The sequence below is a fragment of the Tachyglossus aculeatus genome, chromosome 19 (assembly GCF_015852505.1).
Source record: "Tachyglossus aculeatus isolate mTacAcu1 chromosome 19, mTacAcu1.pri, whole genome shotgun sequence".
NCBI classification, from domain to species: domain Eukaryota; kingdom Metazoa; phylum Chordata; class Mammalia; order Monotremata; family Tachyglossidae; genus Tachyglossus; species Tachyglossus aculeatus.
This window is the reverse complement of record NC_052084.1, coordinates 3216884-3240224: the sequence shown is the minus strand read 5'-3', so window position 1 is coordinate 3240224 and position 23341 is coordinate 3216884. Positions and strand designations below refer to the sequence as shown.

General features: G+C 44.2%; 1 protein-coding gene across 6 annotated transcripts in view; it reads left to right on the top strand.

Annotated features, from left to right (window-relative positions):
* RGS7 (regulator of G protein signaling 7) overlaps nt 1-23341 on the top strand; it is a 143751-nt gene that overhangs the window by 47812 nt on the left and 72598 nt on the right. For all 6 annotated transcript variants that reach the window (XM_038760827.1, XM_038760826.1, XM_038760823.1 and 3 more), the window contains one exon: nt 3223-3319. In XM_038760827.1, the coding sequence (XP_038616755.1) occupies nt 3223-3319 (97 nt within the window). The remainder of the gene's footprint in view (nt 1-3222; nt 3320-23341) is intronic.

Sequence of the window (23341 nt, the reverse complement as noted above, 5' to 3'; positions counted from 1 at the left end):
TTCACAGCCAACGGGCCTGTTTCTGCAGGCATAGTTTCGTTCCACCGGTCTCCAGCACACGGCACATGGGAACTGGAACTCTGTCCTTCCCGGATTTCCGACCTCATGATCCATACGTGCCTGTGGGTGGCGGGAGGACCGTTTTGACTGCGCCTAGAATCACCGGTGTGCCGGAGTTACCATGGAGATGAAGCCCTGGGCCAAGGACCGAGACACCTCTGTTCATTTTGCTTCTCTGTCACAGACTCGCCAGTGAGGCCCAAGGCAAATGAGAACCTATTTTTATAGCAGGAAGCGCTTTCTGCTTTGCCCACGGTTGTGTTAGGCCCGAGGGTTGATTCAACACAGTCAGAGCTTGGGTATGTTGTGGAAAGGGTCCAGGACTCGGAGGGAGTCTGAAGATTTGGTTTCTAATCCTGGCTCCACCGATTTGCCTGCTGGGTGACCCTGGGCGAGTCACTTAGCTGCTCTGCACCTCAGTCTACTCATTTGTAAAATGGGAATGAAGTGCCTGTTCTCTTTCCCTCCGTGAGCCCCACTGGGAACTGTTCTCCCATTCTAGACTGTCAGCTTGTCTGTTTATTGTTATATTGTAATAATAATAATAATAATAATAATAATAATGGTATTTATTAAGCACTTACTATGTGCTAAGCACTCTTCTAAGTGCTGGAGGAGATACAAGGTGATCAGGTTGTCCCACTGGGGGCTCACAGACTTAATCCCCATTTTACAGATGAGGGAACTGAGGCACAGAGAAGTTAAGTGACTTGCCCAAAGCCACACAGCTTACAAGCGGTGGAGCCGGGATTAGAACCCATGACCTCTGACTTCCAAGCCCGGGCTCTTTCCACTGAGCCACGCTGCTTCTCCTAGAGCTTAGAAGCACTTGTACTCCCGCAGGCACTTAGTACAGTGCTCTGCACACAGTAAGTGCTCAATAAATACAATTGACTGACTGACAGGAATCATATCCGATCCGATTATCTTGTATCTACCCCTGTGTTTAACATAGCTCTTGGTACATAGAAAGTGCTTTATCAACAATAATAATAATAATGATGACATTTATTAAGCGCTTGCTATGTGCAAAGCACTGTTCTATGTGCTGGGGAGGTTACAAGGTGATCATGTTGTCCCACGGGGGGCTCACAGTCTTCATCCCCATTTTTACAGATGAGGTAACTGAGGCACAGAGAAGTGAAGTGACTTGCCCAAAGTCACACAGCCGACAACTGGCGGAGCCAGGATTTGAACCCATGACCTCTGACTCCAAAGCCCGGGCTCTTTCCACTGAGCCACGCTGCTTCTCCGAAAACAATTGAATCAATATTATTGTTGTTATTATTATTATACCAACACAAGAGGGCAAGAAGAGGCAGAAAACCAAAGGTTGACTGCAAAGTCACAGAATGCATTTATTTATATTAAGGTCTGTCTCCCCCTCTAGACTGTAAACTCGTTGTGGGCAGGGGATGTGTCTATTTAGTGTTCTACTGTACTCTCCCAAGTGCTTAGTACAGAGCTCTGCACACAGTAAGTGTTCAATACAGTCCACTGAATGATTGATTACAAATTTCTCCTTTCAGAATCTCCTGCTGTACTGAGCTTTTTGTAGAATAATGCCACTGGATGCCTCTAGGAAAAAAATGAAACATTTCATCTTTGAAAAGATACCAGTTCCCCGTACTTCACTTAACATCAAGGGCAATGATTTAGATAAAATCTGGATTATGAATAGCTGACATTTTAAGAACAATAAGGAGAAAATGTACTAAAATGAAACACACAAACCCATTTGAGGGAAAAGCCAAGGATAAAAAGTCCTATCTTTCAAAACCATTTTTTACAAATGCCCTAAGTCCAAAATGGAATGGTTATTGGGATGTTTTAAACTGACAATGGGATTGCATATAATAGGTTCAAATAGTGCCAGGGACTGCCAGTCTGGAGAGAATGAGCAAGTGAATGGGGCTTATAGAGAGAAACATATAGTAAGCCTGAATTTTCCTACTTTTTAATTCAAAAAACAAAAAAAATTTGGTACTTTTGACCCCAGCTTTTAGCACTTCACAAGTGCTGGACCATTCATTCAATCATATTTATTGAGTGCTTACTGTGTGCAGAGCGCTGTACTGAGCGCTTAACCTAAGAAGGGTGGTGGAAAACACTCAAGCAGAGCCACACACCGTGAAATGGAATCAGGGCAGCTGGGTCTAGTGGAAAGAGCCGGGGCCCGGGATTCAGAGGACCTGGGTTCTAATCTTGCCTCCACCGCTTGTCTGCTGTGTGATCAAGTCACTTCACTTCACTGTGCCTCAGTTACCTCATCTGCAAATTGGCATGTGATGCCAATTTGTACTTCCCAAGCGCTTAGTACAGTGCTCTGCACATAGTAAGTGCTCAATAAATACGATTGATTGATTGATTGATCTGCAAAATGGGGATTCAATACCAGTCCTCCCTCCTACTTAGACTGAGATCCCATGTGGGATAGGGACATGATTAATGTGTATCTACCCTAGTGCTTCGAACAATGCTTGACACATAGTAAGTGCTTCATAAACACCATGAAAAAAAGAAACATAGCAATCAACATACCACAACTGGGCAGCAAAATCACTCTGGGAGGGTTTTGACCCTCCTCAATCCTGCCTCTAGTACCGATAACAGAAAAATGATTTAAATTAATGTCTGTCTCCCCCTACTCTAGAACATAAACTCACTGTGAATGAGGAATGTGTCTGTTTACTGTTGCATTGACTCTTCCAAATGCTTAGTCTGGTGCTCTGCACACAGTGAGCGCTCAATAAATACAATTGCATGAATAAATGAAAACTCTCCTCTGTCCTAATTCCACTTATCAGTCTCTTCCTCTCCCTGCCCATCTCTAGCTTTCATAGATATTGTTTCCTTCCACAATCTCCAGATTGTTTGATCAAATTGCAAATATTAACAGGATGGGGGTTTCCTGCTGGGTTAGCTAATCAAGCCCTCTAGACTGTGAGCTCGTTGTGGGCAGGGAATGTGTCTGTTTTTGGTTGTGTTGCACTCTCCCAAGCGCTTAGCACGGCACTTTGCACACAGTGAGCACTCAATAAATACAATCGAATGAAGGAATGGATGAATGCAAAACTGAATGCGCGAGCCCAGTGTGGGAATTGATTTTTCAGGCAGAAGAACTTCTGCTTTTTAACATTTTCCTTGTTTTTCTCTTCTTAGATGGAAGATGTGATAGCCCGCATGCAAGATGAGAAAAATGGGATCCCTATTCGAACGGTTAAAAGCTTTCTTTCTAAGATACCCAGCGTGTTTTCTGGTAAGGCCGGGTCGATTTCAAGCGACTTCCTTGTGCGTTCTTTAGGGATTAGCACACTGCTGACCTTCTATTAATAAGAACTCCCCAAGAGCTCATTTATCGATCTGTCAATCGATAGTATTTATTGAGCGCTTACTATGAGCACTGTACTAAGCCCTTGGGAGAGTACAGTACCACAGAGATGAACCCTCACTACATCCCTGGGAGGGAGAGACAGGTATTATTCCCCGACTTTTCGGATGTGGGAACTGTGGCTCAGAGAAGGTGTGAGGACTGGCGGAGAACTGAAAAGCAGCCTCAGAATTGCAAAGGGTGAAAATGGTCTCCCTTGAACTTGGAGTTTGGACTGTTTCATTTCTGTTCAATGTCCCCCTCAGTCTTGTGCCAACATCTTAGTTTCATTAACAGTTGTGAAGCTCTCTCCATCGCAGACATCCTGACAATTTCACAATTGGCTTCAAAATCAACAGAGGGGAAGGAATTGGCCTCCTTCTCCCTTCAATCATATATGACAGAAATATGTTTGAAACAGCCAACGCTCAGAAAAGAAATGCCAATTAGCTGTCTTAATGCTGATGAACCGACTCCCTCCCTGTCTTCGTGACCCTGTCATCCTCTCCACTCCTCACCCCCCAGATCCCCCACATAGTTGGAATGCAAAGAAAATGATGCTATCTCTAATAATAATAACAACTGTGGTACTTATTAAGCACTTTTTATATTCCAGGCACTGTGTGAAGCGCTGGGGTGGATAAAACAAATTGGATTGGACACAGTCCGTGTCCCATGTGGGGCTCACAGTCTCAATCCCCATTTTACAGCGTGGTAACAGAAGCCCAGAGAAGTGAACTGACTCGCCCAAGGTCACACAGCACACAGGTGGCAGACCCAGGATTAGAACCCAAGACCTCCTGACTCCCAGTCCCTTATTCTATCCATCACGCCATGCTGCTTCTCTACCAGCCCAGATCATGGCATGATACTAATTCCCAATTTACACAGAAAGTTTGTGAAATTTGATATTCTATGCTCCCAGAATGTACAGAGTCCAAGATCCATACTGTAGATAATTCCAATTTTTTTAATGCTATCTGTTCTCACCGTACCCTATTCTAGTAATGAAGTGACTTGCAAAGTAAAAGCTCAGTTATTCAAACCCACAGGACCAAATCCAGCCCGGACAGCCATATGTATACATATATATTTAATATACACTCAATATATTAAATACATATACTTCTATATCTGATACATAATACATTGAATATATATTGAATTTTTTAAGGCATTTATTAAGTACTTACTACATCTCAGGAACTGTTCTAAGCACTGAGGTAATAATAATAATAATAATGATGGCATTTATTTAGCGCTTACTATTTGCTAAGCACTGTTCTAAGCGCTGGGGAAGTTACAAGGTGATCAGGTTGTCCCACGGGGGGCTCACAGTCTTAATCCCCATTTTACAGATGAGGTAGATAAAAGCTAATCAAGTTGAATCCAGTCGATGTTCCAGGAGAAGCGGGGTGGTCTCTTGGAGAGATCACGGGCCTGAGAGTCAAAGGACCTGGGTTCTAATCCCACTTCTGCCAGTTGATTGCTGTGTGACCTGGGGCAGGTCACTTAACCTCTTGGTGTCTCAGTTCTCCTGTTCTCCCTCCTAGACTGTGAGCCCCGTGTGACACAGGGACTGTGTCTAACCTGATAACTTGTATCTGCCCCGTGCTTAGAACAGTGTTTGGCTCATAGTAAGTGCTTAACAAATGCCATTAAAAAAATGGAGCTCACAATCCCCATTTTCCAGATGAGTCACAGAGAAGCAAAGGGGCTTGACCGAAGTCACACAGCAGACAAGTGGCAGAGCCGGGATTAGAACCCATGACCTTCGGACGCCCAGGCCCGTGCTCTATCCCTTACGCCATGCTGCTTCTCTTGTAGATGAAATCACATTTGAAACAGTCAGGGCGGGGAAGTTCCCTTCATCAAAATCTCCGAGTTCCAGGGGGAGAAATGGAGATCCAGTTTCCCACCAATCCAGTCCTCCATCTCTCCAGCCCTCTCTAGACTGTAAGCTCGTTGTGGGCAGGGAACCTCTCCCAACTGCTTAGCACAGTGCTCTGCACACAGTAAAGTGCTCAATAAATTGGGTGTAGTGAGTGTTTCTGCCTGCTCTATTGTATTTTACTCTCCCAAGCGCTTAGCACAGTGCGTGACCTCATGGGAGGAGCACACTCCCGGCTCCGCTACTTACTTTGTCTGCTCTGTGACCTGGGACAAATCATTTCATGTCTCTGGGTCTCGGTTAGCTCATCTCCCCGCCCGCCCTACCTCCTTCCCCTCCCCACAGCACCTGTATATATGTTTGTACAGATTTATTACTCTATTTATTTTACTTGTACAGATTTACTATTCTATTTATTTTGTTAATGATGTGCATCTAGCTTTATTTCTATTTATTCTGAAGACACCTGTCCACAGGTTTGGTTTTGTTGTCTGTCTCCCCCTTCTAGACTGTGAGCCTGTTGTTGGGTAGGGGCCGTCTCTATATGTTGCCAATTTGTACTTCCCAAGCACATAGTACAGTGCTCTGCACACAGTAAGTGCTCAATAAATACGATTGAATGAATGAATGAATGAATGAATACAAAATGGGGATAAAGACTGTGAGCTCCATTTGGAAGAGGGACTGCATCCAACCTGATTACACTGTATAATAATGATGGTATTTAAGCACTTACTATGTGCCAAGCACTGTTCTAAGTATCTACCCCACTACCTGGCACTGAGTAAGTACTTAACAAATACCATAAAAAAAAGGAATCCCTTGGGCAGAGAATGGGTGTGTTTATTGTTATATTGTACTCTCCCAAGCACTTAGTACAGTGCACTGCACACAGTAAGCACTCAGTAAATATGACTGACTGACTGTAAGGCTAGACAAAGGGTGGGGTTTTTGTTTTTGTTTTTCTTTTGCTTTTTTTGCTCTCTCCAATGTGTACCTCCTGCAGTAGGAGCTCAATAAATACTATGGAAAGATGGATCAGAGAAATTCAGTTCAAATGCTCTATTTTGGGGGAATAAAAAGCAGCTCTCCCAGAGTCTTGCTTGAGGTGCTTTAACAAGCTCTTAAAATTTGTTTTCAAGAAAAAAGCCGGGAGGTCAGATTTTGCCAAGAGAAATGAACTTCAGGTCCCCAGAGATGGAGTTTGACATTTGCAGAATGCTGTTGAGTGGTGTCTGAGCCCAGGGAACCTTTCTAAATGGCATAATAAAGAGGAGGAGAACAGGAAAAGCCTGTCGCGGCCTTTACTTCCTCCCCAACTGCTTGGAAATAGTGGGTAGGGGACATTCTTTGGAGCTGAAACTTGAAATCCCACTTCCAAACCCGAAGCACGGTAAGGTCACCTTTGAGAAAAATAGGAGGAAAGGTCATCTTCGCCAGGTTCTAATCCCGGCTCTGCCACTTGCCTCTTGGGTGACCTTGGTCAAGTCATTTCCCGTCTCTGGGCCTCAGTTTCTTCATCTGTAAAATGGGGATTCAGTAGCAGGTCTTCCTCCTAGACTGTGAGCCCCACGTGGGAGAGGAACTGTCTCTGACTTGGTCCTTTATCTATCCTGGGGCTTAAAACTATGATTGACACCCAGTGAGCGCTTAACAAAAGCCGCAATCGCCGTCATCGATCGATCACCACCTAAGAGGTGTTTATTTGAGATGATTGATGAATTGATTGATTGGTTGATTAATCGACCTGCCCAAGGAACAGACATCAGGAGCTAATGCCCAAGGAAGCAGCGTGGTCTAGAGGATAGAGCCCAGGCCTGGAAGTCAGAAGGACCTGGGTTCTAATTCCGGCACCTCCACAAGTCCGCTGTGTGATCTTAGGCAAGTCACTTCACTTCTCTGTGCTCCAATTACCTTGTCTCGAAAATGGGGATGAAGACTGTGTGATTAGAACCCAGGTCTTTCTGACTCTCAAGTCCGTTGAGTGCTTAATAATAATTATGGTATTTATTAAGCTCTTACTAGGTGCCAGGCACTGTACTAAGCACTGGGATTTACACAGTCCTTGTCCCACACAGGACTCCCAGTCTTAATCCCCATTTTACAGATGAGGGAACTGAGGCACAGAGAAGTGAAATGACTTGCCCATTGCCATGCTGCTTTCTAATGTGTGCAGAGCTCTGTACTAACTGCTGAGCATTGTACTATGTTCTACTGAAATCCATTAACTACCCTATTAGAATTGCATGGCCCAGATGATGCATCTGTATACTCTGATTGGAGTGTGATTTGAAATTTCTGAACGTAGCTTTTGTTCCAGGGGATATTTTGCTTTTAATAACTTCTGTAGTCCAAAATGACTTTACTCCACAAATTTAATATTTTTGAAAGGCCATAGATTAAACACTGCCATTTTAATAAAGGCTGTAGATGAAATGTTACTCTCTTAATAATCTATCGCATGAACATAAAGCCATCCAGAGTAGAGTTTTTTTCCCTTAATAAATCCCATTTGGACTGTGTTCAGTGATTTCTTTATTATTTAAATATCCACCGAATCATGCCATCTGGGGCATTATTGGATGTGAAAAAGTAATGGAAGGCAGAGGCAATGTTGAAGCATTGTTTAGGAAGATTTAAATATAATGCAACCATTTAAAAATTCATTTTAGTAATTTGCTGCAGCAAACAGCCCCGAAAAATGTCACTTTTTTTAAAAAGCCACAAATATAAAGTACTTCATTTTACTCAGTGGCGATTGACTTTTCATTTTAGAAATCGTATGATTGCTGGATAATCTCCTGTTCCCTAGGTCGATCCAGCCTAACAACTCCGCTTCTGAGCGTCCCCATTCGAGTTTCCGATGTAAGTCTGTTGAACTGTACTCTCCCAAGCAGTTAGTGTAGAGCTCTGCAAACCATACTGCTCAATAAATACCATTATTTAATTGATTTGCATATTCAACAAAGTATTCACTCACATATCTATCTTTTTTACTCTTGTTGTTATCAATTAGATGTCTGTTTTTCCTCCTCCCTGTAGATAATTTATGACTTCCTGTCTCCCTTTAAATTGTAAACTCTTTGAGGGCAGGGACTACCAACTCTGTAGCATTGTACATTAGAGAAGCAGCGTGGCTTCATGGAAAGAGCCCGGGCTTTGGATTCAGAGGTCATGGGTTCAAATCCCAACTCTGCCAATTGCCAGCTGTGTGACTTTGGCCAAGTCTTCACTTCTCTGTGCCTCAGTTACCTCAGCTGTAAAATGGGGATTAAGGCTGTGAGCCCCCCGTGGGACAACCTCATCACCTTGCAACCTCTCCAGTGCTTAGAACAGTGCTTTGCACATAGTAAGCACTTAATAAATGCAATCATCGTTATTATTATTTTTGCTCTTCTAAGCACTTAGTACAGCACTGTGCACACAGTAAGTGCTCAATAAATACTATTGATTGATTGATTTTCTGACTGGGCCTTTTATCTCCATTATACTCTCCCATGTGCATAGTCAATAAATACTTAATAAATTCCACTACCACTAATAGTAATTGGGATATTTGTTAAGCACTTACTGCATATCAAGCACCTTACTAAGCACTGGGATAGATACAATCAGTCAATCAATCTTATTTATTGAGCACTTACTGTGTGCAGAGCACTGTACTAAGCGCTTGGGAAGTACAAGTTGGCAACATATAGAGACAGTCCCTACCCAACAGTGGGCTCACAGTCTAAAAGGGGGAGACAGAGAACAAAACCAAACATACTAACGAAATAAAATAAATAGAATAGATATGTACAAGTAAAATAAATAAATAAATAGAGTAATATGTACAAGCATATATACAGGTACAGATACAATAATAATAATAAAAATAATCTCCTAGAGTGGGGAGTTCAGCATTATATTTTTAGTGATGTTCTACCGGTCCGCGTCATGAAAAGCCTTAAATGTGAGGTTAGGGTGACCTCTCTGCCTTCCTGTGATAGCCCTGGGACCTTGGGCTAGTCACTTCATTTCCCTGCACCTCAGTGCCCTCATCCGTAAAATGGGTATTAAGACTATGAGCCCCATGTGGGGCAGAGGCAGTGTCCAATCTACCCCAGTGCTTTAGTACAGTGCCTGGAACAAAGTAAGGGTTTAAGAAATACATTGAAACGTTGGTTTACTGAGGAGGAGAGTGAGAGGGAGGGATGGCGAATGAAAGGAGAGAATTTGGACTGCGAAAAGGGAGGTCAGTGAGGGGAGAGAGGTTGTGTGTCCTTCTAGACGATCATAACCAAAATGAAATGAGCTTTTCCCTTGTGCGACAGGAGCCAGGAAGCAGACATCGGCCTTTGAATCCCTGATTCCCAGAAGCCACCGTGGGCTTTGTCCCCGTGGATGAATGGCCCAGGACTTGACCATCTCTGGGACGGGTTCTTCATCCTCCATTTCTCTGGATCCTGCCTGGTCAGAACCCGACTCTATAGGTCAGAACTGAACCGCCTCCTGGGCTTTTTAAGAAAACAGGAGGAGCAGTGTAGCCTATTGGAAGGAGCTCGGGCCTGGGAACTCTTTCTAATCCCAGCTCTGCCACTTGTCTGCTGTGTGACCTCGGGCAAGTCACTTAACTTCTCTATGCCTCAGTTCCCTCATCTGCAAAATAGGGATTCAATACCTGTTCTGCCTCCTACTTAGACTGGTAGCCCCATGTGGAACAGGGTCTGGGACCAAATTGATTAATTTGTAGCTACTCAGTGCTTGGCATATAATAAATACTTCATCATGGGCAGGGAATGTGTCTACCAACTCTGTCGTATTGTACTCTCCAAGCGCTTAGTTCAGTGCTCTACACACAGTAAGCATTCAATAAATACCATGGATCGATGAACAAATACTATTATTATTATCTGGGCCACCGCACCACCCAGTAAAAGCCGACTAGTTTGGTGTGAGTTAAGCGCTTAGTACAGTGCTTTGCATACAGTAAGTTCTCAATAAATATGATTGAATGGATGAGTTAAGAATCTCAGACCCAATACGTTCCTGGATCCCCCTCTGGCATCTGAGAATCCTTGTGAGAGATCAGGAAAGGCCAAATAAAAAAGAAGTTATGAATAAGAAGGCAAAAATAGCCCTGTATTCTGTTGACTCTCTGGAGTGATTTGTTGCTAAAGACAATCGATATTCAGAGTCCTGTAGACTCCCTCTGTGATGTCAAGTGGGTCTGGGAGACCGATCTTGTCCTTTAGGAAGGTGCTATAAATAAATCCAAGAGATTTATTTTTAAGTTACGACCAAATTCACGTTGGCTCATCAAGCCCAAGATCAATGTTTGCCAAGGGATTGACGATGGAGGAGATCAAAGTATGTCTGTGTTTCTAAACAGCACAGAAAATAGTGAGAAGGAAGAGAAAATTGCACCCACAAAACAAATTAGTCTGTACCTCTCACGAACATGTTCCTGTCATAGATGTTTGGAGAGTTTTCTTTTTTTTATTAATAATTATCCCAAAAGAAATTGCTTCCTGATGGTAAGGTGACTTAAGGAGAGCTATTTTCCCTATAAATTTGAGGAGAAACAAGATAGTTCACGTAATTAAAACTCAGGATATGAGAAGGGGTCTCTTCCCAAGAGCTGCTGAGCATGGAAGTAGGAATGGAGTTTAATGAGCTGGCTACCATCTTCTTCCGATCTGCCCTCCCTCGGCTCTTCATAACTGGCCCGTCGGTGACCTTATGGAAAGGGAAGGAAGTCCTCAGTCCTGAGCTTGAGTCCCCAAGTCCCGAGCCCTGCCGCCAACATTTCTTGGGTTGGAACCTGGGCGTTTTCAAATTTATTTTGGGACACTGACTCGGAATGTCCTTGGAGAGGAATCAGGCAGGAGCCGGGAGAGTATGATAGGTCCTCCGTTGCTAGGCACGTTGCTAGGCTGGTTGCTTGCGGTGGGCGTGTTGACCGTGATGCTCAGGGGCCCATCCAGTTGGTTGTGATAGGGAAAGATGAGGAGAGAATTACGCGCTCCAAACTGGGCTCCTTTCCCCGGCTCCCTTGTGAATACAAGGTCAGGCTGGACCATTTTCCGGTCCGGAGTGGCTGCAGAGGGGGATTAAGGAGCCCAGCCTGGTACTGAAAATGGAACCCAGGAGTTCCTGGGCTCCCCTGAAGCCACAAACTCCTGCTACCCTACTCTGCAAAGCCTTCTGCCTCGTTTCTATCACTCCAGGGTATTTATTGAGCGTTCACTGTCACGCTGCACTAAGGGGTTGCGAGAGTGCTACACGATAGAGTAGGCAAACATAATCCCTGCCCTCAAGGAAACTACAATCTAGCGAGAAATGTGACCCTGCTGGGACTCGAACCCACAACTTCTGAATGTCTTCTTCCATGCTTCAACGCGCTATCCATTGTACCGCAATTCCAGAAAGTTAATAGGCCCATTGGCCTGGCCCACTTGGGAACCTGCAGAAGTTTCCTTCCGACTTGGATGGCCGCGGATCTCTTTAGTCTACGAAGAGGGATGGAAAGAGACCAATAGTGGAGGAGCAGGGATTAGAACCCAACACCTGCTGAGTCCCGGGCTCCAAAGATGGAATGCAGCATTTAGTACAGTGCCTGGGACATAGTAAGCATTTAACAAATGCCATAAGTATTATTAAAATTGGGCCGCTGGGTTTGATATACTCGGGTCTATTCAGCCGAGAGTTAGTTTGAGTCTGGGGATGGCTACTGATTGAGTCCTTTTTCCCGGGTATTCATCCATTCAGTTGTATTTATTGAATGAATGAAAAAGGATTCAGTCTTTCTCAGCCACATTTGCTGTGCTGCCTCTGGGTACAGTCAAACCCCACTCTGAGAATTGCAAAATGAAGCAGCGCGGCCTTGTGAGAAGCAGTATCGCCTAGTGGATAGACCTAGGGCCTGGATATCAGAAGGACCCGGGTTCTAATCCTGATGCTATCGAGGTTCAGTGAGCGGGTGTTTCCTACTCCCCTGGCCAAAATGCCCTCTTCTGTGGGTTGAAAGGGGGATAATTACTGGTCTCCGAGAAGAAATCTAATATTCAGTGGCAGGAGACTGTAGTGGCTGTGAAAAGGCTGCTAAGACGTGACTCTCCATATCTTTCCATAATCATCTGAACGCACCACGCTGAGCTACTAAAGAGCCCTGGGAAAAGGGCCTTTCTGTTAAGAAGACAGCTCTCTTCTTGAATAAAGGAAGTGAAGTAGCGTGGTCTAGTGGATAGAGCATGGGCTTGGGAATCAGAAGGACTTGGGTTCTAATCCTGACTCTGCCACTTGTCTACTGTGGGCACGTCCTAGTAGACAGAGCATGGACTTGGGAGTCAGAAGGTCATGGGTTCTAATCCCGGCTCCTCCACTTTGTCTGCTGTGTGACCTTGGGCTAGTCACTTCACTTCTCTGGGCCTCAGTTCCCTCATCTGTAAAATGGGGATGAAGACTGTGAGCCCTCCATAGAACAAGGACTGGGCCCAACCTGACTATCTTGTATCTACCCCAGTGCTTAGAACGGTGCCTGGCCCATAGTAAGCACTTAACAAAAACCATAATTATTATTGTTATTTCTGTGTGACCTCGGGCAAGTCACTTCTGTTCTCTGAGCCTCAGTTACCTCACCTGTAAAATGGGGACTAAGACTGTGAGCCCCATGTAGGATATGGGCTGCATCCAACCTGATTAGCTCGCATCTTCCCCAGTGCTTAGTACAGTACTTAACAAATGCCTTTAAAATAACAAAGGATATGTGGCTCAGTGAAAAGAGCACAGGCTGGGGAGCCAGAGGTCATGGGTTCTAATCCTGGCTCTGCCACTTGTCTGCTGTGTGACTTTGGGCAAGTCACTTAACTTCTCTGGGCCTTAGTTCCCTCATCTGTAAAATGGGGATGAAGGCTGTGAGCCCCACGTGGCACAACTTGATTACCTTGTATCTACCCCAGTGCTTAGAACAGTGTTTGGCACATAGTAAGTGCTTAACACATACTAAAAAAAAAAAATCCAAGCGCAAGAGTGGTGCAAGAGGGAGTAGAAGAACTGAGGGGAGTAGAAGACATTTATGGAGTGCCTCTCCCATGCAAGGGCACTTTACTAGATGCTCAGGAATGTATGATAGAATAATAATAATAATAATGATGATGGTTCTTGTTAAGTGCTTTCTATGTTCATTCATTCAATCAATCGTATTTATTGAGCTCTTACTGTGTGCAGAGCACTGTACTAAGGGCTTGGAAAGTACAATTCGGTAACAGATAGAGACAATCCCTACCCAACAACGGGCCCACAGTCTAGAAGGGGGAGACAGACAACGAAACAAAACAAGTAGAGAGGCCTCGGTAGCATCAATATGTGCCAAACGTTGTTCTAAGCACTGGGGTAGATTCAGGTTAATCGGGGTGGACACAGTACCTGTCCTACACGGGGCTCACACTCTTCTCCCCGTTTTACAGGTGAGGGAACTGAGGCACAGAGAAGTGAAGTGACTTGCCCGAGGTCACACAGCAGACATGTGGCGGAGGTGGGATTAGAACCCAGGTCCTCCTGACTCCCAGGCTTGGGCTCTCTCCACAAAGTCAGGCTGCTTCTCTAGATAAAAGTAGAAGGGGCCACCCCAGGGCTTCAAGGAGCTTCTGCTTCACTGATTCTGAGTGTTTCTTTCTCTCTATGTGGGAAGATCTCCCAAAGGTCTCACGCCCTCACCGCCTCAGATTAAAGCCGTCGTCCCAAACTCGCGGAAACAAATTCGTAAATCGCAAAAGCCCCCTGGTATTTTGGGTGTCACTCATCTTTTATCCTCCCTGTCACTTTTAAAGCCCTTCTGCCCGCCCTTGTTGACACGGGCTGGTTACCATGGCAACCCTGAGGCCAGTAAGGCCCAGGTCCGTGAGTGACGTTAAAAGTCGATTTTGACAATAGCCTGACATTTCAAAGTCAACTGGGGAAAACACAAACATTCTTTTGGCAATTTCCACCCAAGAGGATCTGAGCTGCAGTTGAATTTCCCGATATAAGAAAGCGGAGGTCTTTGTCTAAATGGAATTTTGGGGAAAGTGTCTACCGACTCGGTTGCATTGTACTCTCCCAAGCGCTTAGTACAGTGCTCTGCACCCAGGAAGCACTCAGTAAAGACCCCTGATGGATTGATTTTAAGTTTTAAGCACTTACTGTGTGCAGAACACTGTACTGAGCGCTTGGGAGATTAAAATAGATTTGGTAGACACGAATCCTGCCTTCAAGGAGCTTACAGCCTACTGTGTGCAGAGCACTGTACTAAGCGCTTGGGAGAGGACAATAGAGTTGGTTGATGTGATTCCTACCCTAAGAAGCTTACAGTCTAGTAAGGGAGACAGACGTTAAATCATCTTTGGAAGAGTTTCGGGGCCAGTCTGTCTCATCCCTCATTTCAAATCTCGACTCCACCACTTGTCTGCTGTGTGACCTTGGGAGTGTCACATAACTTCTCTGTGCCTCAGTTCCCTCATCTGTAAAATGAGGATTAATACTGAGAGCGACATGGACTGTGTCCAACCTATTTCAACTACCCCTGTGCTCGGTATGTTGCCTGGAGCATAGTAAACGGTGTGGCTTAGTGGAAAGAGCCCGGGCTTGGGAGTCAGAGGGAGTGGGTTCTAATCCTGGCTCTGCCACCTGTCTGCTGTGTAGCCTTGGGCAAGCCACTTAACTTCTCTGTGCCTCAGTTACCTCATCTGTAAAATGGGAATTAAGACTGTGAGCTCCAAGTGGGACAACCTGATTATCTTGTATCTACCCCAGCTCTTTGAACAGTGCTTGGCACATAGTAAGTGCTTAACAAATACCATCATTACTAATTATTATTATTAAGAAATACCATTAAAAAATTCCCAAATGACTAAATGATTTTTCCAGTTTTGCGACCCCACTCCTCAGGTGTTGTAAAATAAGATCAAGGATCATCCTGATTACTGGAAGCAATGTGGTTTGGGAAGCAGCATGGTCTAGTGGTTAGAGCATGGGCCTTTGATTCAGTAGGACCTGGCTTCTAATTTGACTTCACCACTTGTCTGCTGTGTGACCTTGGGTAAGTCACTTCACTTCTCTGCGCCAGTTACCTTCTCTGTAAAATGGGGATTAAGATTGCGAGCTTCACGTGGGACCATGACTGCATCCAACCGAATTATCTTGAATCTACCTCAGCACTTAGTTTGGTGCCTAGCACATAGTAAGCACTTAACAAATACCACAATTATTATTATTATTATTTGGCATTTCCCCTGGAGGCTGCTTGTTTCCACTGTGACCAAGGCATCCTGAGATGCCTTCTCAAGAAGCAGCATGGCTCTGTGGAAAGAACCCGGGCTTGGGAGTCAGAGGTCATGAGTTCAAATCCCAGATCTGCTACTTATCAGCTGTGTGACTTTGGGTCAGTCACTTAACTTCTCTGAGCCTCAGTGACCTCATCTGTAAAATGGGGATGAAGACTGTGAGCCCTACATGGGACAACCTGATCATCTTGTATCCCCCAGTGCTTAGAACAGTGCTTCGCACATAGTAAGCGCTTAACAAATGCCATTATTATCATTCTTATCCCTTCTGATCTAGAGGATTTCCCTCTCAGTGCCATGTACCCAGGGAGCTGAGAATGGCACCAAAACCATCACCAAGTGTGTGTTTATCCCCTTTACATACAATCATTCAATTTAGCCCTGAATGGATTGGCTTGCAGAGGTAAGCATGTGGCCTAGGAAACCTTCGGTTTTGAGGTAATCAAATAATCATGGCTTTTATTCTTGCTCAGCTTTTACCACGGTCGTCTTGAAGGTGTTGAATATGCAATTTTTTAATTGGCTAATACCTCTGCACCAGGGACGCTCTGTTGAAACGGTTCCTCGAAAAAATGGATTTGTGATGTGGAAACTCCTTTGTTCCACCCAGCTCTTTATATACCAGTAATAATAATAATAATGGTATTTAGAAAGCGCTTACTACTTCCTGGGCACCGTACTAAGCGCTGGGGTGGATACAAGCAAATCGGGTTGGACACAGTCCCCGTCTCACAGCCTCATTCCCTATTTTACAGATGAAGTGACTGAGGCCCACGGAAGAGAAGTGAATAGCCCAAGGTCACACAGCGGACAAGTGGTGGAGCCAGGGTTAGAACCCAGGTCCTCCTGACCCCCAGGCACATTCTTGTCATCCTAGGCCACACTGCTTCTCTATTCCTTACAGTAGAGATCGAGAGCATGTCTACTAAGCAGTCAGTCAATTTATTAAGGGCTTACTGTGTGTAGAGCACTGTACTGAGCGCTTGGAAGAGCACAAAATAACAATATAACATGCATTTCCTGCCCAAAGTTTCTGAGGACGACTCAGAGGGATTCTCGGGTAACAAGCCTTGCTGACACGCACCATTTCCTCATCCAACCCAGCTGTCAATGGAAACTCTATGAGAAATTCAAATGAATGGAAATGAGCATTTCACTTTGCCATCAACAGATGCTTGGGGCCTCACGATGGACTTCTCTGTTTTCAAAGGGCGTGAAATCTCGAGTCGGAACCAGAGAGATTCAGTGTATCCTGGGTTTGGGTAACTTCACCTCAAGAACCCTCTAACCAGACACCACAGAATCAAAGGGGCAAGATGGGCAAGAAACACCAAAGGCATTTTCCATATGATGGAGCTCATGCCCAGAGGAGTTAGGGAGCTTACCATATTTACCCGAATAATCATCACACTTTATGGCATATTTTTTGCAATGTGAAAACAGGTAGGGCTACTATGCAGTTCACTTAAAAGATAAATTTAACAAGGGAAACAGGAGAAAAAAAGAGACGAAAAAGAGGGAGAGTAGAAGAGGGGAGAAGAAAGAGGCAGATAAAAAAGATCTTGAGCTTGTGTTTTTTTCTTCCGAATACTCCCTGCAATAGGAATTCTAACAGCTTGTCCAGTTTCCTACTAGAGAGTCTGTTTTTTGGTCTTAGGACAAGCGCTCTGCAAAGACTAAGCGGTCAGTAAATACCATTGTTGATGATGAGAGCAATCCCTTTCCCAGTTTTTAACCGCCCCGTTGGTCTGTCTAGTGTAGTGGGGGCATTTGAGACTCCGTTTCGCCCTGTCTTTAAATCAGTTCTTGGGCTCTTCCTGCTTATGTGTGTCTCTTTCTGTTCATTCTACAGCAGCTGCTCCAATATCCTGCTGTTAGTTGGTCTCCTCACATTTCTTTTTCAGTGGAGCCATGTTGTTGTGAGTGTTATAACAAAGCACAATCAACCAATCATGTTTCTGGAGTGCTTATTATGTGGAGAGCTCCGCATTAAGCACTTGGGAGAGTACAATATGATAGAGTTGGTAAACACGTTCCTGCACACAATGAGCACAGCACAGTGTACAGTTTGGTCACTCAGTCCTAAGTAAAAGCAGCATGGCCTCGTGGACAGAACACAGGACTGAATGTCAGAGGACCTGGGTTCTAATCCCAGCCCCACCACTTGTGTTCTATGTGACCCTGGGAAAATCGCTTCACTTCTCTGGGCCTCTGTTTCTCCATCCACAAAATGCAAAATCCTACTCCCTCTAACACTAATAATAATGATAGTATTTTTGTTAAGTTCTTACTAGGTGCCGAGCACTGTTCTAAGCACTGGGGTAGATACAAGGGAATCAGGTTGTCCCACGTGGGGCTCACAGTCTTAATCCCCATTTTATATACGAGTGTAAGTCTCTACTTGGACTGTGAGCCCCATGTAGATCAGGGACTGTGTCCAGCCCAATTATCTTGTATCTATTTCAGTGCTTGGAATGTAGAAAGTGCTCAGCAAAATATCTATTATTATTATTAATAGTAGTACTGGTATTTATCATGTGTCTAATTATCATCATTATCATCACCATCAGTGGTATTTATTGAGCACTTGCTGAGCATTTGGGAGAGAATAATTCAACAGAGTTGGCAGATGCAGTTCCTGAGTGTAATGCACCGTTCTCTGAGCTTGGGAGAGGATGACAGAAACAAAAAAGTGTGCTCCCTGCTTGCAAGAAGCTCACAATCTAATGGTGGAGCCAATTTAAAAGGAGGCTAGCCGTTAAGGATTTTAAAGGTAAATGATTCATTTCTCAGTCTTGAGACACAGAATGGTTAAGTGACTTACCCAGGGTCACTCAGCAGGCCAGTGGCAGAGCTGGGTTTAGAAACTCGGCTCTTCTGACTTCCAGCCCCGTGTTCTTTCCATTCTCATTTTAGATCAGAAGCTAAAGGAAGAACATCAAAAGGAAAATCAAAATGTTTGGGGAATATTAGAAAATAAACCAGATAGTCAAACAGGGAGGAAAGGATCACTGACGGTCTGAAACAAGCTTTCTATTTCTATGCAGGAAAAGGTTTTGCTTTTTTTTTTTTTCTGGGAGCCCTTCCAAGCCAGTGAAAAATGAAAGGCAAACCTGCTTATCACAGCAGAATGAATGGTCCCATGCAGTTTTATTGTGTTTCTGGGAGTGTAAATTGCCATTATTACTGATCTCAGCAAGAGATACAATTTGTTTAAAGCTGAAGCCCGGACTTTACTGGGCAGAGAACATGGAGAGAGAAAGGCGGGTAGCTAAGATGACCCCAAATTTACTGAGCTCACAGGCTAGCAGTGGATTTGACAGGGTTGTGTCCCCTTGGGTCTCTGACGCGTCTGCGCAGCTGTGGAGTTCATGGGTGAGGAGGCTGAGGATAAAAGGTATTAAAACGGTGCATCATCTGCTCCTTGTAGGTAGGTCCAGGCTCCAACCATGCATCACCCCAGAGCCAGTACCAGTCGACCAATCGACAGCGATGATAATAAATGATAAATTATTCATATTAACGTCCGTCTCCTCTTCTAGACTGTAAGCTCAATGCAGGCAGGGAACGTGTCTACTAAATCTATTCCATCTATTACAACTGAAGCGACTCACCCAAGGTCTCACGGTAAGCAATCGGCAGAGCCGGGATTGGAACTCAGGTCCTCTGACTACTGGTCCTGGGCTCATTCTACTAGGCCAGCCTGCATCAAGCAGGAGACACTAGATCAGATGTGTTGAAAGGGAAGAAAGAGCTTACAATGTACCCAGCACTCTACTAAGTGTTGGTGTTAATATAAAATAAGGAGCTGAGACAGGGTCCCTGGCCCACAGGAAGCTTGCCTTTCTCTTGAATGATAATAATAATAATAATAATAATAATAGTAATGATGGGATTTATTAAGCACTTACTATGTACAAAGCACTGTTCTAAGCGCTGGGGAGGTTACAAGGTGATCAGGTTGTCCCAGGGGGGCTCACAGTCTTTATCCCCATTTTACAGATGAGGTAACAGGCCCAGAGAAGTTAAGTGACTTGCCCAAAGTCACACAGCTGACAAGTGGCGGAGCCAGGATTTGAACCCACAACCTCTGACTCCAAAGCCTGGGCTCTTTTCTACTATTACTCTGGGCAGAACCTTATCCACAGTATGTGTAAATTGAGGCTGGGAGTGGAAGTGTCTGGGGCTCTGGTATTGGAGTGGTTTTACAGTCCCCCAGACATTTAAAAGGCTGAGAAAAAAAATCCCCATTTCACTCTAAACCATCCGTCGGTATGATCGCTGGGTCCTGGTTTCTCTCTGTGAACTTCTCTGTGCCTCAGTTACCTCCTCTGTAAAATGGAGATTAAAAGTGTGAGCCCATGTGGGCTCAACCTGACGACCTTGTATCTACCCCAGCAATTAGAACAGTGCTTGGCACATAGTAAGCACTTAACAAATGCCATTATTATTATTATTATTATTGTTATCTCCCAAAGGAATAAGGAGCAACAGCGATCACCTCATTAACGTAGCCTTACATTTACATAAGCATATCTCAATAAGGCTACGGAAAAATGAAGCAGCAAGGAACAGAATTAATTAAAATCACTTGAAGGTCAGATTAAAAAAAAAAATACCGCCAACACGAACTCCCTGGTGGTTCTTGGCTTTCTAGAAAGACATGAAACTTTTGTTGGCCAAAGAATTGGATTGCAGAGCTACAAATCACTTTCCCAGAACCCTTTGCATTTTCGAGCTAGCCGCTGTTGAGGGTCTTGTGAGCGAATCCCCGCGTTTGCTACAAGGGTGATGTCTGCCTTCTGAGAGATGTCAGGTGTTGTTTAAATAAACCATATTAATCTTGAACGCAAAGGGCAGGAGACAGACGTGCATGGAGAGAAATGCGGGGTGGAACTGGGCTTAGAGGCTCAGTGTCAGAGTCCGGATTTGCCACGCTGAAGACTTCATTGGAAGTGCAGTAAGGGACTTTATGGGAGAAGCAGCATGACGCAGTGGAAAGAGCACAGGCCCGGGAGTCAGAGGACCTGGGTTCTAGTCCCAGTTCTGCCCCTTATCTGCTGTGCGACCTTGGGCAAGTCATATCACTTCTCGGTGCCTCAGTTACCTCACCTGTAAAATGGGGATTAAGACCGTGAGCCCCATGTGGGACAGGGACTGTGCCCAACTTGGTTATTTTGTATCTAACCCGGCGCTTTAGTATAGTGCCTGGCACAGAGTAGGCACTTAATAAGTACCATTTTTTAAAAAAGGGAAGCTCAGGTGACCAGATGGCCAATCAATAGTATGTACTGAATGATTACTCACTGTGGAGCGCTATACTAAACTCTTGGGTGGGTACAATAGGGTTGACACAATCCCTGCCCTTAAGGACTGTGAGCCCACTGTTGGGTAGGGACTGTCTCTATATGTTTCCAACTTGTACTTCCCAAGCGCTTAGTACAGTGCTCTGCACACAGTAAGCGCTCAATAAATATGATTGATTGATTGATTGATTGATTAAGGAGCTCCCATTTTACTTTTTGCCGAGCATGGTTCTAAGCATATGGAAGAATACAAGGGAGTTTGTAGATAATTCTCCATCCTAAAGTTACAATCTAGTCAGGAGACAGAGACTATGAGTTGACTCTGCACACAGTACGTGCTTAAGAAATCCTACTACTGTAATGAAGCAAATTACAGATAGGAGGGAGGAATGGAGTATTAATAATAATTATGGTACTCCTCCCCCTTTTAGACTGTGAGCCCACTGTTGGGTAGGGACTGTCTCTGTATGTTGCCAACTTGTACTTCCCAAGCGCATAGTACAGTGCTCTGCTCACAGTAAGTGCTCAATAAGTACGATTGATTGATTGATTGATTGCTAAGCACTTACTATGTGCCAAGCACTGTTCTAAGCACTGGTGCAGAGACTAGTTAATCGGGTTGGACACAGCCCCTGTCCCACATGGGGCTTTCACTCTCAAATCCCATTTTTTACTGATAAGGTAACTGAGGCACAAAGAAGTGAAGTGACTTGCCCGAGGTCACACAGCAGACAAGTGGTGGAACTGGGATTAGAACCTATGGCCTTCTGACCCCCAGGCCCGTACTGTAATAATAATAATAATAATAATAATAATAATAATAATAATAATAATAATTATTATTATTATTATTATTATGGTACTTGTTAAGCTCTTACTATGTGCCAAGCACTGCTGTATCCATTACACCATTATTATTATTAAGTGCCATCGAGTCATTTCCGATTCATAGTGACTCCATGGATAGACTTTCTCCAGAACGTTCCCATCCTCTGCCATAATCTGCAACCTTTCTAACGGTTCTTCCACTATTGTTGTCCATCTAGCTGCCGTTCTGCCTCTTCCACGTTTTCCGTGGACTTTTCCTAGCATTGGTGTCTTCCTGATGATGTTTCCAAAGTATGCTAATCTAAATCGAGTCATTTGGCCTTCCAAAGACCCCTTTGGTTTACTCTTATAAATACTAATGAGGTTTGGGAGTACTCTTAGGTGGTGTAAACATACTGAGAAAAGAGAAAAAAATCAATCAATGGTACTTATTAAGCATTCCATGGTGTGCAGAGCACTGTACTAAGCGCTTGGAGAGTACAATGCAACAGAGTCAGAAGACCTTCCACTTGGGGGTGAGCACTTCATTAAGCACATGGGAAGAGTGGAATAAAGAAGTGAAATATTCTCATCCCACAAGGAACTTACACTCTGACTGCCTTACAACATAATGGGATATAAAGTCATGTCTGAGAGAATCTCTCAGCTATAATTCCATTATGCATTAATTAAGTAAATTACAGTGGAGTAGGTTTCAAAATGAGAAACCACAATAAAAGAACTTCTAAAAGGAATTCATTGAAGTGCCGTTCTTCCCTCTGAATATTTAAGTTTGGAAGCTCAGTGTTTAAAAGCTGTTTCAATAATTACTTATTTTCATCACTCCTTCAAGAAGATGGTAAAAATGTTTAATATTCCTTGGAAAGAGTAGGTTTAAATTGCCATTGTAAATTTGAATATTGGATAGCAGGGAATGAAAAACCTTCTATTTAAAAAGCAGGTTTCTAAGAGGAAGGAGCGCGGCCTAGTTTATAAAGCCTTGGCCTGGGAGCCAAAGGAGCTGGGTTCTAATCCTGATCCATCACTACCGGTTGCGTGACCTTTTGAAAATCACTTAACTTTTCTGTGCCTCAGTTTCCTCAACTGCAAAATGGGTAAAAGCTGCTCTCCTGAGCTCTCAGACTCCCCCTTCCTCATGGAGACTTTGAGTGTATTTTCGGGTTTCATCACTTCTGATGTGTCTCTCTCCAATCCCTTCTCCTCACTTAAACTCTTAAATTGTGAGCTCACTTTGCGAGACAGGGACTATGTTCATTCTCAATTGTGTATTCTCTCCAGCACTTAATGCAGTGCTCAGCACACAGTAAGCACCTAAATACTACTACCACTACTACTTCCTTGAACACTTAATATGATCCACTGAAGGACTATTGTTGTCACTACTGCTACTATTTCCAACTCAAATGACACTCAGTTTTGTAAAGCGATCCATATTTTTTTTTTAGAGAAGTAGATTGGCTTAATGGATAGTGCACTGACCTGGGAGCTAGAAGGACCTGGGTTCTAATCCTCTTGTCTGCTGTGTGACATTGGGCAAGTCACTTACCTTCTCTGTGCCTTAGTTACCTCAGCTGGAAAATGGGGG